Genomic DNA, 17,275 nt, shown 5'->3' on the forward strand with positions numbered 1-17,275 from the left:
AGAATGAGGTGAAAGACACTAAAGTATCTAGATTAACTATATGTAGAATGGTCACAATAAATTATAGCAGTTATCATTTTTAGTGATTTAATACTGACATAGAAGTTCTTAAATGGCAGAGACCTGTAATTATACAATCCTCAGTACACAGCTTTCTATACAATAGATGCTCAATAACTATTTATTGAATTTTAATTCATACATATTTTTGAAGCAGGGTTTTATCTTAGTACAATGAAATGAAATAACACACTTTTAAATATTTTATTCAGCTTATGTTTTAAAATCATGATTCTATGATCACGTTTTCACAATTTTCTTTAATTAATTTCTTGCCAAAATCTTGTTTGTACATGTCCCAAAAAGTGGCTCACTAATATTGATTTTAACATCATTTATTTTATTCAGTTTCATTGAACTATCATATAGGCTCATAGAATTACAAATTTTAAGAAATATGGATTTTCATCAACTGTACCTAGGTCTTTTCATTTTAATACACCAAAATAAAAGGTTTGTCAATATATAATTATAAGCATAATTTTTTTAAAAATCTTTTAACAAGGCTGAATATGTCAGAAATCACTTAAAGAACTTATTCTCAATTTTTATCCAACGCTAGAGAGAAAGCAGGAGCTACAAACTACATATAAGCCAACTAATTACTTGTAGTCTTCTATAGATATGGATTCAATGAAAAAAAAAAAGTACCTTGCATATTGGAACAATTTCCACAGAAAAAGTGCTTTTGTAATTGTATGTGTTACTATGGATATCCTGAGAGATCAGTCTTTGTGATGCTTTGTATCTATTAAGAAAAAAGTTAGTAGTAATATAAAGACAAAGGTCATTAACTTGTATGGACTCAGGAATATCAATTCTTATTAAATCAAACCATCAATTTCCAAGATCTAAAATGGCTTCCTAATGCCTGCTCTGGTAAAATCTAGTTTCCTCCACTTGCATTTTAAAACCTTCACCATTCTGACTATGCCTTACCTGTTTTGAACCTTATCTACCAAAAACCTCTAGAACATGCCATTGTTCAGACCAATCTACTTTCTATATAGCATTATTAAAAGCCACACTAACGCCCACTGCAAATCTTTGTTCACACTAATAGTACCTTTTAATATAAACTCCAGCTATGAAAATTTCCCCATCTTTGGAGCACAAAGTCCTACCACCTCCATGAATAGGTGGTTAACCGAGTATACGCTTCCTGATTGTATAAGTATCTCTCCTACAACTTTAAATAAGAAGTTGTCTGAGCCTGAAGAATATGTGTGACCCACATCCATTCCCAGGTCCTTAGACTTAGTCACATTCAGGTCCAAAACATACCTACAGGGAACTGTACACTGAAGAAATTCGACCATCTTCTGAGCATGTTGTTTTGAGGAATAATAAAAATCCAGGCCATCTTTAAAAAAAGCCATACGAAAATAATTCTGAAAAATAGGATTCTCCTCTACTAATATGACTGTATTATAAATTAACAAAATCAAGTTATTAGAAAACACATTGTAGTCACAAAAGATTAGAGATATCACTTAAGACTTGTTTGACAAAATGACAGACAATAAATCAGGTAAATGCAAATAAAAAGAGAAGTCATAATTTTAATTCTAGAAAAAGTAAAACTCAGGCCAAGGGGGAGAGAAAAACAAAGAACAAAGAAAGTTGTTTTATGTAATAAATGGAATAATCTAGCAAGAAGATAACAGGAAACAATTTGAGATATGGAAAACAAAAACTACTAGAAAAAGAAAAAATTAACAAATATTAACACATACTATCATTGTAAGGGACAGTAATAAGACTCTCTCAAAACCAAAATGATCAAATTGACAAAAAATAGTAACAATTCACAGAACTTGAATAACCAACTATCAAGACTGAGATAACTGAGATTATATAACACAGTTTTAAGAAACAATACATATTTTTTCAAACATTCATAAAATATTCATTTAAAAATGATGTACCAGGCCAGGTACAGTGGCTCATGCCTATAATCCCAGCACTTTGGAAGGCTGAATCAGGCAGATCACCTAGGGTCAGGAGTTCAAGACCAAACCTGGCCAACATGGTGGAACCCGTCTCCACTAAAAAGATAAAAATTAGCCAGGCATAGTGGTGGGCTCCTATAATCCCAGCTACTCAGGAGGCTCAGGCAAGAGAATTGCTTGAACCCAGGAGGCCGAGGTGGCAGTGAGCTGAGATTGTGCCACTGCATTCCAGCCTGGGAGACAAGAGATTCCATCTCAAGAAAAAGAAGAAAAGAAAGAAGAAAAAACAAATCCTGTGCTAAGATTTTAAAAATAAAACGATTTTAATAAATCCCAAACAGTAGAAATTACTAAAGACAACATTATCTCATCACAAAGCAGTAGCACTAAGAATCAAGAAAGGAATAGCCAAAAGCAAATCTACCTAAGAAATATTAAAAATATTCTTGCAAATAACTCAGCTAAATATAATTACCAGACTAGCCAATACTAAAATTACCCAGAATAGCCAAAATAATTAAGAAAATGAACATTACACACTTAATATCAAAACTCACTAACTTTGGTAAGTATTCAAGACAGCATGATACTAACCTAAGGATAGATGTATAGATCAATGGGAATAGACTTGAGATTCTAGAAATAAACCATTACATTTACAGTCAATAGATCTTTGACAGAAGACCCAAGGCATTCACAGAGGAAAGGACAGAGTTTTCATTGGGATAAAGAATATCCACATAGAAAAAGATGAATTTAGACACTTATCTCACACTCTGCACAAAAATTAACTCAAAAGAGTTAGACAAAAATATATAAGACCTAAAACTATGAAACATTTGAAAGAAACCATAGGAGAAAATCTTTGTGACCTTGATTAGACAAACAGTTCTTAAGCATACTCCCATACTCACAATTAAAAGAAAAAACGTGATAAATTGGACTTCATCAAAATTTAAAACTTTTGTAATTCAAAGGACACCATTTTAAGAATATCTAGTGTGAATTTTCTCCTACGCACTAGAGATTTTGGAGAAAATATCTGCAAACAATATACGTAGTAAGAGACTTGTATCCAGAATATGCTCAACATTTTAGTCATTAGCAAAATGGAAATTAAAACCAAAATGAGGTACCACTTCATACCACCCTCTAGAATAGCTATAAACAAAAAAGATAGTAACAAGCGTTGAGGAGGATATGGAGAAATATTGCTGGCAGGAATGTAAAATGGTACAGCCACTTTGAAGCAGTTTGGCAGTTTCTTATACATAAACATATACTTAACATAGAACTCAGTAATTCCACATCTAAGTATGTACCCAAAAGAATCAAACAGCTGAAGTGCTTGCTGATGACAAACAAAATGTGCAATGGGCAGTGGAAAAAGGTAGCTATAAGTACCAGCTACAAACCCAACATGGTACTCAGAAGAAAATTTATGACTTAAGTCATAAATTACAGTGATAAAAACAAAATTAAGACAAAGAAAAATATAAGATTGTTTAAAACAAAACTAAAAATAATTTTCCGATAAAACCAACATAATAGATAAAAGTGGCAAATCTAACTAAGGGGAGGTGAATAAAAAAAAGAAATGATAAACATTAGGAACAATAAAGAGGACATAACTATAGTTGTGAATGAGATTTATTATGATAATAAATATGTTCTATTTTATGCCAAGAATCTAAAAAGCTAGAAGAAATGGCTTTTCTTGGAAAATGCTATTAAAATTGACTCCAGGGGTAGAATACCTAAGAGATGAATATCATAAAAGAAACTGAAAAGACATCCTCTAAGAGATATCAAATTGGATAGCTTAATGGTCAAGTTCTTAAAAAACTTCAAAAGGTTAATTAAATGCTACGTGGTAAGAAGGCAAGCTTTTTAACTCTTTGTCAGTGTCACTCACATAACTGAGAACAAGATTGAACAGAAGTATGTATGCATATCTATCAAACAGAAACCTTAAAAAAAATTATACTTGGGTATGAAACATAAAAAAATGTCTGACATTAGGAGAAAATTAAAAATTCTGTTTCTCAGTTGCTCTAGCCACATTTCAAGTACTCAACAGCCACATGTGGCTAGTGACTATCATACTGGACAGTGCAAATAAAGAACTAAGTTTTTTTTTTTTCCTACCCCTAACAGAAAATTCTTTCAGACAGTACTAATCCAGATGTTATCAGTAAAGACAAGATTACTTAGGCAAGTTGAAATAAAAATCTGACATCATTTCAAATGCTTTTAAATTTTAACTCACCATGAATCTCTTTGATACGAAGTGTATTCTGATGCATTCCATATTTCAGAATTAACTGTTCCAGATAGTAGAAAGTTTTTTTGTGCAAAGTCTAAAATATAAATTATTTGATCAATAATTGTCCCCCAAAAAGCCATTTATAGGTACAGCACACACATACCATCTACAGATACAGCATACTGATTTTTCAAATAATGATCTTCAAAGATTATCTAAAATGTAATAATGATCTATTTCCAAAGGTGAATGCTTCAGGGATCTAGACTATCCCTGGTACCTGTAGGATTTAGAAAGAAGGGAAGGAGGTTTTACTAGCTGTCTTATAACTGACATAGATGAAACATACGTTATAGGACTCACTCATCATCTTCTATCATTACCTTTTGCCTCACTTGAATCACAGCCTTCCAGAAATCCTTAGCTTCTACTCTATGGCAATCTCCGCACATTTGGGACTGAACAACATAATCTACCACAAACACTTGTTGAAGGATAGCACCATTCATCACCTGATAAAGAAAACAATTACACTCCTTCATTCATTTGGTTTTGTTTAATAACAAATATTTTCTTTAAAAGAAAAACCTTTAATATTTAAACTTTTTCCATTAATGCTTTGAGCACATCAATCAACTGTCCTCAACTTTAAAGTCATAAAAATAAGTTATACTATTTCAAGAAAGGTATACAGATTTAATTCCTAAGATTTATTAGATTACCATTTCAAATTTTCCTTTAGCTGAAGTGGTTGTGGGAATATTCTGTGTATATTTTACATACCTATATAATTTTTTTGAGACAGGGTCTCATTCTGCCTGTCGCCCAGGCTAAAGTGCAGAAGCACGATCTTGGTTCACTGCAATCTCCACCTCCTGGACTCGAGCAATCCCTCACCTCAGGCTCCTGAGTAGCTAGGACTACAGGCACATGCCACCAAGCCCGACTGACTTTCGTGTTTTTAGTAGAGATGGGGTCTCAAACTCCTGGGCTCAAGTGTTCTGCCTACCTTTGACCTCCCCAAGTGCTGGGATCACAGGTGTGAGCCACCACGCCCAGCCTATGCATATGTTTATATAGACAAACTATCCTAGAAAAAAATAAGGAAAACTTCTCAAAAAGAAAATATTCCTTTAAATTAAGGGCTCATTAAATTTTTGTTCCCAAACATAGCTGATCAAAAATCACATGGGAAGCTTTTTAAAAATATAGATTGAACATTCCAAATCCAAAAACCCCAAATCTGAAATTTCAGCTCCAAAATCTGAAACATTTTGAGTTTCTAAATGACACTCGAGGGAAATGTTCACCGGAACATTTTGTATTTGAATTAGGGATGCTCAACCAGTGAGTATAATGCAAATCTTCCAAAATCCGAAATCTGAAATATTTCTGGTCCCAAGCATTTCAGATAAGGGATATTCAACCTACACCTAGATTCCCAGGCCTCAAATGCAGAGTATTTTTGCTTCAGTTATGACGAGCCATTACAATGATTAGCCAAGTTTGAGTATCAGTACCTTAGACCATGTTTTTACTTCAGTCATTTTCCTAATAAAAATAACTCTGGAAAAGATTAGTAAGTCTGCCAATCATAAGCAATGACTACTTTTACTAGTGACCTAATTATTTCTACAGAAGCTCAAAAGGAAACAAACAGCTAAAATTGAGCGTACTCTTTTCCTTTTAAGCTGTTCAAGCCATAAAGTAACTTATCACTAGGACCTCATTTTCACTACCTGCACTTTAATCATGCTGAGAAAATTATGTACCACTTACCTCTTTCTGAATAGTCAGTTTAACTTTAAGTCTCTTAGAATGAGGCTCAGTCCAAACAAAGCCTGCATCGACAAGCCGTACCTTCAATAAAACACAAACAGAAACATTAAGTTCTCACCTGAGGAGAAAAAAAAAAAAGGCAAAAGAACAAATCATTAATAAATGGATTTCATAAGATGCTTAAGGAATCTGTGATCAGCATGACTACACACCATCACCATAAAAAAGATTAATCATCAGCTATGCAACAATGGCAGCAAATCAAAGGACAATCCAATGACTATATTAATGCAACTGACATAATTTAAGCAAAAAATAAAAGTATTTGTATAGGAAAAAAATTCTCTTCCCTTGAAAAAAAAAGTACTGTCCCTTAAAAGGAAATTATATTTTTTGGAAGAAAGCAAAGACCTGGTGACCTCAAAAAGTTTCCCCTTGGATTATTCTCTCTAAGTCTGTGTCTCTTTTTTTAAGAATCAATATTCATTAGAGAAGTTTCATAAACTGAATACTAAATCCACAATTATAACTCACTACTAAATCTGCAGTATCTGCATAGGCCAAAACCAGTTTGTTATATGTGAAAATCTGAATATATAACTCAAGAATGCCCAGAATGGGTGTTTGGGGAGATGGGTTATGGGGTGAGTGGGAGAACAAGAATGGAGGCTGCTGAAATAATTCGGGCAGGGGTTGTAGATGATCTGAACTGAGAGGCACTGGAAATAACAAAAGCAGACTCAAGGGCTATTTAGGAGATAAAAATACATAAGATTAATCTGTACAGTCCAAGTGATATAGAAAAAAATCTGTAAGATTTATTGATAACTGAATATGGGAAAGAAGAAAACAGACTCTAGAATGATGCTTCATCTGCTTAGACAACTAGGTAGTACAATTTTGTGACACAAATAAACAAAGCATATAATAAGGAAGAGATATTACATTTGATTTCAGACATTTAAGTTTAAGACAGTATCTGTGAGATGCCCAAGAGGAACTGTTCAGTGAACATTAAGATTCAATTGGTCTGAAGATCTATGAAAAAAAATCTGGGCTGTAGTTAACAGATTTGAGAGGTAACTTTGAGATTACACTTTTATCAAGCACTGTCTGGTGAAAAGTAGACTAGCCACTTGTAGTGTAGATACAAAGATGCAACACACCAGAGTAAAACCCTCATACAACTGGTGTTCCTAAAGCAAAGCCTAGTAGTTAACAAGCGACACCAGGTACAGGGGATGACAGGCAGATTCCTATTCCTTCAATCTCCATCTGCAGTGGTCAAAACATAAAAAAGCCTCAAGGGCACTGAATAAAACTGATCTTCCCCTCAAGCTCCAATCCCCACCTACAGGAATGGAGAGAGTCTCCTTGACATCCTGCTTGGCATTCCCCAACACAACCTCACTATATTATGTGTCCTCAAGACAACTATGACTAATCAACCTTATTAGTCCCTTTCCTTCTTTACCATAGTCCCAGACACCTCAGTCATCTCTCATCTCCCATACTCCAATTTCCATATGGTTACACATATTTCCTATTCTGTCCCCATTTAACACTCTTCCCCGAATCCTAAAACCCTTCTACCATGCCCTCTGGAGCTCAACATTCACTAACAATGAAACCTAAATCCTCAACTTTGCTGAACATTCCCTTCAACTTCTAGATCTCCTGATTAACTCTCTCCCCTGAAGCTATATGAAGTGATGACTGATATTTCTTCCATTTTCTTCCTATCACTGAACCAGGCACCAGACAGGTAGCCTCCTTGCTCTTCATTGCTAATTACAGACCATTCTCCTTGCCTCCTCCTCAAATATACCCAGCTCTGAGTCTAACGTCATTAGACTCTACCACCCACTACTCTCTTTGTTACAGTAATCTGTTCATCTTTGTATCACTTGTTTTCATTTCTCATAAGATTTTAGCTTTCGGCTCACCATCACACTTTCCAATAATATTAATACCTAGTGATTTCAATATCCACACAGATGATCCCCACAATACCCTGACCTCTCTCTCCATTTTTTGAGTTATTCTTCTCCCAAAATATTGTCCACCTTCCTATCTCAGTCACTCATATCCTTTAATTACCAATAACTGCAAACACTTCAAAATCTCAAATTCCAAATATCCTACTCCCTGACTACCACGTCCTATCTTTCCAGCTTATTTCCTCTAGTTCCTGGGCACCAAAAATCTTTCAAGTTAATGTAATGGACAATCCATACATTCCACCAACTTTATTCCTCATTCTTCCTCTCTAGCTTCAAAATCAATAATCAGAACTTGTCTCATGTACACACTCAATTTCCTTGTTCCCTCTCTTATTTCACCTTAGTCACTAGGCTAAATTATAAATTGGATTAAATCCAGTGCTCTGTCTGCTCTATGCCTCATCTGTGTAGCTGATGGAACTAGAGAAATAGATGCACACCACACTGACTAGTCTAAATTTGTAACAGTAATCCTCAGCACTGCCCAACATTATTCAGGTGCATTCTCTCTCCAACTGTCGTAGAGGACCATTTCATATCTTCCACTCTCTCCTCAAACATCTGTCTAATAGCTCTTCTCACACAGCTAATGCCCATGCTTCTGTTTTCTCCATTAAAAAAGAAGGAACCAGAGAATTCCCAGAAGCTCCCACTCAACACCTTCCCTCCTATTACCACAGATGAACCATTCATACTCCTATCAAGATCAACCTCTAGAATGCCCCACTAAACAGCAAAGATAAATTTTATTTTGTTCCATGAAATAGTATAGCCTCCCAAAATGGTACTTGGTGAAGAGTAAGTGCTGAATACTTGTTGAATGCATGAATGAACAAATAAGGTATTCTTCCACTATGTGCTGTATCTCATCTCTTTTCTACTTCTTGAGGCCATCCTCCAGCCAATTATTCAGTCTACCTGCAATTTTACAAAAATTTCCCTCCGTACTCTAACACTCCCAGAGAACTGACAAATATAATTATATATCCCATCTTAAGAAATGTGTCCTGGCCAAGCACAGTGGCTCATGCTTGTAATCCCAACACTTTGGGAGACTGAGGCAGGAGGATCGCTTGAGCTCAGAAGTTCAAGACCAATCTGGGCAACACTGTGAGATCTCTGTTCTACAAGACCAAAAAAAAAAAAAAAGAGAGACGGACAGAGATCTCATCTCTACTAGAAATAAAAAAAAATAAAAAATTTTCTAAAGCAGCCAGGCTTGGTGGTACACAATATAGTACCAACTACTTGGGAGGTTGAGGCACAAGGATCACCTGAGCCCAGGCTGCAGTGAGCCATGACAGCACCACTGGACTCTGGCCTGAGCAGAGATCTTCTCTACAAAAAATAAAAGAAAAGAAAAGACATGTGTCCCTTCCCAAATTTCCCCTTCAACCATTGCCCCATTTCTTTGTTTTCCTTCATACCAAATCTTAAGAGAACTGTCTATCCTTGCTACCTCCAATTCCTTCTCCCATTTTCATTTCTACTTAAATCACATGTTTACCATCGCCACTAAACAGAAATTGCCCATGTTAGTAAGTTCGTCCACATTGCTAAAGCTACGGAAATCATTACTTGACCCATCAACTGCAAATCACATAGCTACTCACTCCTTTCTTCTTAAAACACATACCTTTCCTCCCAGGACATCACACTCACCTAATATTAACCTCCTACCTCCCTAGCAGCTCCTTTTAGTCTCCTTTGCTGATTCCTCCTCATTACCTAATTATTCCTTCCTCATTACCCATTAAAGGAATTATTCTAGGATTCAGTCCTCCAGTTTCTTTCCTTCTCTATGTAAACTCCTGAAGTAACCTAATCCAATTTATGACCTTAAATATTATCTATATCCCAAATTCATTATCTCTAGACCGGACCACTCACTTGCTTATTTATTAACCTGCCTACTCAGTATTTCTAATTAAGCATCTGGTAGACATCGAAATACCAGTTACAGATGAGCTCCAATCTCCCCTACCCAGTGACCTGGCTGCTCAGGTCATAAACAGTGGAAGGCATCCTTAACTTTTCTGTCTCTTACACACACATCCAGCTACATCAGTAAATGTTACTACCTTAAAAATAGATCCAAATCTGTCCACTTCTTACCACCTCCACTGCTGATCCGAAAACATCATTTCTCATGATTATTACAATCACTTACACCTTTACCTCCCTTACACCCATTCTAAAAACCGTAGCCAGAGGAATCCTAGTGGTCTTATCATCTCACTACTCTGCCCTTCTCACCCTCTATTTTCACTTTTCATAAAAAGAATATATGTAACTTTAAAAAGTGTTTGTAGTGGGGTGCTACTGTAACAACAGTAACATTTAATAGTTACTTCTGAAAAACCTACTCACAAGAATTTTCTGAAAATGAGAGCTTCAATGAAAACGTATCTATAAATCCTGATTTTAGCTGTTTAACTTACCTTACTCAAAGGGGCCTTGATTTTTTTCAAACACAAAGCAAGAAGTTCCCTGGATTCTAAAGCACACTGTATCCAAGTTCCTGGTGGCTGAAAATACCTGAAAGAAAAGGTAACATACTGAAATCCAACATCTCTCAGGAAACACAGAAATTTCCATCTGAATATACAGATATAACCCAAATTATTAACCAGCCATAATGAAACCCAAGGTTGATACGAAGCACTTAACTCAAATATATTTTAATGGTTCCAGAACTTTCAACTGGACTGGTAGCTTTCATTAAAAGGCTAAAATTCTGACTGAGAACGTCAATCTGAAATAACCTACTAAAGTGATCTTATTACTTCAATCACCAAATCACCACTACAATTCCAGTAAGGCTGGCAAAGTGTCCAAGAGTCCCTTAAAGCTATGCTCTGAACAACAGGTGAGAATCATCTCAACATGGCATTAAAATGGTTTATTATGTACTTCTAAACTGCCTGAAAACTGCTTATTTCTCACAATAAAAAGGTAAATTAGTAAATTAAAAAGCAATAATTCAGTCTACTCATCTTATTTCAAGTCCTTTTCAAATTTTAAATTGTAAAATGATGTATAAAATCTTGGTAAAACCTGACTAAAACAAAACTTAAATCTCTTACACATGTGCTTTAAGGTTTTTAGTCCAACCTACCTAGGACTTAGTATAGTGTCTGACATATCTTATAGTAGGTGCTCAATAAATGTTTGTTTAATATAAAATACTGCCACATGCGTTATGTGAGTGCCTTTTTGCCACACTTGTTAAATAACATAAATTTTTCATTTTTACTTTTCAAGGTTCAATCAGAAATATCACACAGGTCCCCCTTTGTTTATAACTACTTATCTATTTATTTATTGGTACTTTTTTTTTTTTTGAGATGGAGTCTCACTCTGTCCCCCAGGTTGGAGTGCAGTGGTACAATCTCAGCTCACTACAACCTCCGCCTCTTGAGTTCAAATGGTTTGCCTACTTCAGCCTCCAGAGTAATTAGGATTACAGGCACACCCCACCATGCTCAGCTAATTTTTGTATTTTTAGTAGAGACACGGTTTTACCATGTTGACCAGTCTGGTCTCAAACTCCTGACCTCAAGTGATCCACCTGCCTCAGCCTCCCCAAGTGCTGGGATTACAGGCATGAGCCACTGTGCCTGGCCTATAAGTACACTTTTAGAGTTAGAAATATCACCTAATAAAACCATTAATTCTGATGAGGAAATTGAGGCCCTGAGATGATAAATGGCCAAGAGTTTCAAAAAGCTAGTTTGTGAGAAAGCCAAGACAAACTAAGTCTGTTTAGTTCTTTATCTAGTACTTGTCTAACTCCACCAGGCTTTTAACAGCAAATATTTAAAAGATTAAGCCTCATACTTGCTAAGCTTATAAACTGTAAACTCCCTGAAACAATAAACAAAGTTTCATGTGTTTGTACACATATATATGTAAATATTTTACAAGAGAGATACAGTTTTCAAATTCTCAAGCAGTCCATGAACCACCCTTCTAGAGACAAATACTCAAAAAGTAGTCTTAACCCATTTTGGAAATCACAGGCATACAATTTTACACTCATTAGGCAGTTCTGTGTTACTCAGTGGCTTAACAGATATAAGTTGTTTACGCCAGCAATTAAAGAAAATAAACAGGAATGAAACATTAACTTTCAGAAGAAGTCTTCTGCCTTCCAATCCAATCTTCATTTCAGACCATTCCAGGTAAGATTTACCGAGTTTGTTTTCCATCAGTATAGTTATTTTAATTACATGTGAACGTTAGAAGAGTTTTTAAAACATATTACTAAATTACTCCAAACATAAGGTGCTTTTTATCATACATAGCTTCTAATAACTAAAGGAAAAAAAAAACCCTCATAACATGTCCTTAATAATCTGCTCTCATCCTTACAAACATCAACTCCTATCTATTAACTATATACATCATATTTTTAGATCAGTTAACAGGAGAACAGATTTAAATACCTTTACACTATCTTTACCAGATTAGCAGGAAACACTAGAGAAGTAAACTATAAAATTACAAATTATAAAATCTTTGGTGACACCAACACAAAAATTAAACCTTAATTGCATGCACTTTATTCTATGTACCTTCGTGTAATCTTAGCATATCTCGGTGGCTCTCTAAATGTAAATTCCAGCTTTAAGAAGAGCAAAATTGTATCACACTATACCTTTGACACTGTTTGCAGAACGAAATCGAGACTTGTTTCGGAATACCTTGGCTGATGTCCACTTTACTTCGCAAACAGGCCACACAAATATTGGCAGGATTTGGACTTATTGGCACACCACACTCACAGCACAAGCTTTAATAAATAAAAGACAAATCTTTCAAACTAGGTTTTTAAAATACACCGGTTAAATTTTTTTTAGATGCCAAACAAAAGCCTTCAAGTTAGGCCACAGTATCTTTGCCCTTTTTTTAAAAATGACAGAAACAAAGCCACCTGGGTCAGGCACAGCAGCTCACGCCTGTAATTCCAACACTTTGGGAGGCCGAGGCAGGTGGATCACCTGAGATAAAAAGTTCGAGACCAGCATGGCCAACATAGTGAAACCCCATCTCTACTAAAAATACAAAAATTAGCCGGGCATGGTGGTGCATGCCTGTAATCCCAGCTACTTGGGAGGCTGAGGCACAAGAATTGTTTGAACCCAGGAGGCGGAAGTTGCACTGAGCCAGATCACACCACTGCACTCCAGGCTGGGTGACAGAGTAAGACAATGTCTCAAAACAAGAAACAAAGCAATCTTCAAAGATGCAGTAGATAGAATAACCTTGTAATACAGGGGGAAAAACACCAAAAATGGCTACAATTCTAAAAATCCTCAATGTAAGGCCAATGTCCTAAAGGTTCTAGAGAGTCAGTACTGTCCAACAGAACTTCATGCCATGATAGAAATGTTCTACTGTGGTCTGTACAAGGTAGCCACTGGCCAAATATGGTAACTGGGCCATGAAAAGTGACTAGTACAACTGAGAAACTAAATTTTTTATTTTTTTAAATTTAAATTTACATTTAAATAGCCAATATGGGTCTAAACAAGTCTTTTTTATTAAAAGCAAATGAAACTATATTGTCACATTAAAACAAATGTAGGTACATTGATGAAGAATGCAAATCTTACACTAATTTTAACTTCAAATACTTAAATACAATAAAAAATTTTAAACATGCAATCAAGACTATCCATGAAGGTAACATTTATTAATAATTTGTATATATCATTCCAAATATTTTCTGTGCAGACACAAACATTCACATTAACTTTTACATATAAACATATAAACTTCCCACTGCATGTGTAATAGCAAACTTGGGAAAAATTTGAGAAGCACTGTTATTCATTATCTCTTGTTGAAAACTGGAAAACCAAGAAAGAATCAACTAACAAGGTAACAATGTGTCAGTGGCAAAAACCAAAAAGAAAATCCTATATCAAAAATACGTAAGATCAGTTTGTCTCTTTTTAATTCAACCACCTCATCTCTAAATACTAAGCCTTTAAAAATTTATTTATTCAGGGCATACAGAGGACCACAGCTTAGGTGAAAAGAATGGTAACACTAGATTAAAACACTTCAGTTGTCTGTCTCTAATAAACATTTCTTAAAGTATATCTCTGGACTACACCAATAGAAACTAATATCTAAATCATTTCTAACAGAATTAGACAGCAATATACTCCAAAGGCAATTAAAAAAAAGCATAAGGACTGCTAAAATATAAACATTTACCGAGAGCAGAATTTTTTTTTAACACGATATGAAGTATATCAACGTCTAGAGGCTCGGTATAAATAACAGAACTATCATAATTCTAGATGTACTAGGGGCAGAAAAAGTTTGAGAACCACTAATGCAAAAACACAGTGTCCAAAAGAAAAGTTCGATAATTTCCATGTCCAATGATAGCCACTAGCCACATGTGGCAATATGGCTAGTACAAACAAGCAACCAAGTATTTAATTTTATTCCATTTAAATTAATTTAGGAAATTTCCAACTTAAACTGCTTGGGGCTTATGCTGACAGAATGGAGCCAGCAGTACCATCTGGAAAGCAAGCAGTTCTTGACAGAGCTAACCAGGCTCTTCCAGAGTGCTGGTTGTCTGGGAGGGTGTTCGTCATTTTCAAGAAGTATAATGGTCAAAATGAACCCACTCCAAGAAAGGGTTCTGTGAAGGGCTTTGGCCCTCAGACAAGTGTCTATTAAAAGCTACTGACAGAACAAGGAAGATCAGCACTATGCTGTGCTCCAAAGGCATTTAAGTTTCAGATGGCTTATTCAAACCCACTGAGCAAACTGAAGGGCAAGGGAAGAGTAAAGCATCACACGAAAGGGAGCCACATTTCCTGTTTTCACTAACTAGCCACTGAACTCATATTTTTCCTTTGGTTTTTACTTTTAGCCACAAAACTAGTTTCTCCATAGTTACTATTTTCCCATGAGATTAAGGTCATTCTAGACAGAGGTCTGTAATGTTTACAGGATAGTTGTGGTAAGAAGTCAGTTTATTTTAGATTTAGCTAATTGGTCTGTACTGAACGATTCCAGAATTATCATTTAAGTCTCTGCAGTCATCTCTGTGAAGAGAACTGTATCATTAAACCTGTCTATTCATCAGAAAAGAAAGAGAAAGAAGAAAGAAAGAAAGGAAAAAGGAAAGAAAGCAAGCAAGCAGAGCAGAGCAAATGTGAACATAAATATAAGAAATTCCCCCCCAGGCGCAGTTGCTCACGCCTGTAATCTCAACACTTTGGGAGGCCGAGGCGGGTGGATCACTAGAGGTCAGGAGTTTGAGATCAGCCTGACCAACATGTAAAAATACAAAAATTAGCCAGGTGTGGTGGCACACGCCTGTAATCTCAGCTACTCAGGAGGCTGAGGCAGGAGGATCACGTGAGCCTGGGAGGCGGAGGTTGGGGTAGGCCAAGATCACACCACTGCACTCCAGCCTGGGTGACAGAACGAGACTCCATCTCAAAAAAAAAAAAAAAAAAAAGATTCCATCTCAAAAAAAAAAAAGAAATTAATGCCGGGCACAGTGGCTCACGCCTGTAATCCCAGCACTCTGGCAGGCCAACAGGAGCGGAGCACGAGGTCAAGAGATGGAGACTATCCTGGCCATTATGGTGAAACCCCCATCTCTAATAAAAATACAAAAATCTGCTGGGCGTGGTGGTGTGCACCTGTAGTCCCAAATACTCGTGAGGCTGAATTGTTTGAGCTCCGGAGGCTGAGGGTGCAGTGAGATCGCACCTGCACTCCAGCCTGGGCAACAAAGTGAGAGTCTGTCTCAAAAAAAAAAAAAAAAAAAAATTAAAAATTGATAATTACGTTTTAAGATGTTTAAAATTAAAAATTACTACAATGTAATCTCCAATAAAAAACAGTAAAAAGTAAAGAGCCATATATGGCTACATATTCGACAGTGCTGTTCTGAAAGGATGCATGGTGAATATTTTAACCCTTCTGGAGGGTATATTTACTAGAACAAACTTTATAACCAGAAACTAATTCACTTTTCAACAGAAATGAGACTTATTTTTCCCATTTTTGACAATAGAAGCTACTCCCCACCCACCCTCAAGCTTTCCCCACAGTAAGTTTCCCAGGCTCACTGAAGATTTTCACATTTAAGGCGGAAGGAAGAAGTGTCGCACTCACATGTGTCCAGGGCTGCGGTTGGTGGATTCTGTCATATACTCCATCGTTCTGTACGCCTTAAGTTTAAAAAGAAAAAAATGAGAATGGTGGGATTTAAATCACTCTGGTCTCCTCTTTTTACGTCTTCTTTCTGCCTCTCTGAATAATTAACATATTCACAGAACTTCGAAAAACCAGGAAAGAAGGAAAACCAATTCCACTGGGCAACTTCGGAAAAAAGAACTTTAAGATGAGGACCAGAGGATTTCCTGTGTTTCCCAGGCACAAGACCCCCGGGTCACCCAGCTCTGACGCTGACCTCAATCTCACCTGGGTGCCAACCCTGGAGGACCCAGGGCGAGGTCAGCTCCGGGCTGCGGACGCCACGGCCCTCCCGCTCTCCAGCCACCCAGGCCCTGCACCGGACTGCCGCACCTCAGACCCACGCGGCAGGAGTCCTCGGACGCCACCACCCACGCCAACCCCCAACCCCGGGGCCCGACCGCACGGCTTTGGGGCTCGCGGCGCGCACGAGGACCGAACCGGTTCGAGCCCAGGGAGCCCGCCCCACCCCCTACTCAGAGGCCCGCGCCGGCAGCCCAGGTCTCAGGCCCCGGAACCTACTTCACGCCTCCAGACCAGCCCTGGATTTGCTGAAAACCCACAACAAACTAGACCCCAACCGACCCCCTCAGCTGCCTCCACGGCGGTCTACGCCACCGTGAAAATCTCGCGAGAGAAAATGCTCGAAATCCCGCGGCCCGAGTGACGTGAAAGGGGCGGGAAAAGGGCGGGAAAAGGGCGGGAAAGGGGCGGCACCGGCGGGCTGAAGAGTGAGGTGAGCGGCCGGGCGGCGGGGAAAGCGTGCGGAGAGAAGTCCCATCGGTTCTTTGGCCATCGGTGACTGCTTCTGAGTTTTCGTCTCAATTTTCCTAGACCAGGCTTCATTCCAAACCACCCTCGCCCATATATTAGTCTCTTTTCAGCCATCCCTACTGTGACCTTGCTTCTTGGTTAAATGATTATTTTATATAAAAATTATCTGTAAACAGTACCTTACGCAAAGAAACTTTTTC

General features: G+C 37.1%; 1 protein-coding gene across 5 annotated transcripts in view; it reads right to left on the reverse strand.

The window, feature by feature from the left end:
- NMD3 (NMD3 ribosome export adaptor) overlaps positions 1-16,952 on the reverse strand; it is a 150,346-nt gene extending 133,394 nt beyond the window's left edge. For 4 of the 5 annotated variants that reach the window (XR_004263883.1, XR_004263876.1, XM_032261609.1 and 1 more), the window contains exons 1-9: positions 16,824-16,952; positions 16,221-16,276; positions 12,721-12,855; positions 10,502-10,598; positions 6,058-6,138; positions 4,662-4,790; positions 4,282-4,372; positions 1,345-1,423; positions 712-808 (exon numbers count right to left, since the gene is read on the reverse strand). Coding sequence is in view for 3 of the 5 variants with exons in the window: in XM_032261609.1 (XP_032117500.1) it covers positions 712-808; positions 1,345-1,423; positions 4,282-4,372; positions 4,662-4,790; positions 6,058-6,138; positions 10,502-10,598; positions 12,721-12,855; positions 16,221-16,264 (753 nt within the window). In the remaining 2 variants the exon portion in view is untranslated. The remainder of the gene's footprint in view (positions 1-711; positions 809-1,344; positions 1,424-4,281; positions 4,373-4,661; positions 4,791-6,057; positions 6,139-10,501; positions 10,599-12,720; positions 12,856-16,220; positions 16,277-16,823) is intronic. The other variant, XM_032261607.1, reaches the window with a different exon arrangement.
- Positions 16,953-17,275: the final 323 nt, after the last annotated feature.

The sequence above is a fragment of the Sapajus apella genome, unplaced genomic scaffold, assembly GCF_009761245.1.
Source record: "Sapajus apella isolate SASKATOON/1434 unplaced genomic scaffold, GSC_monkey_1.0 scaffold4, whole genome shotgun sequence".
Lineage (NCBI taxonomy): Eukaryota > Metazoa > Chordata > Mammalia > Primates > Cebidae > Sapajus > Sapajus apella.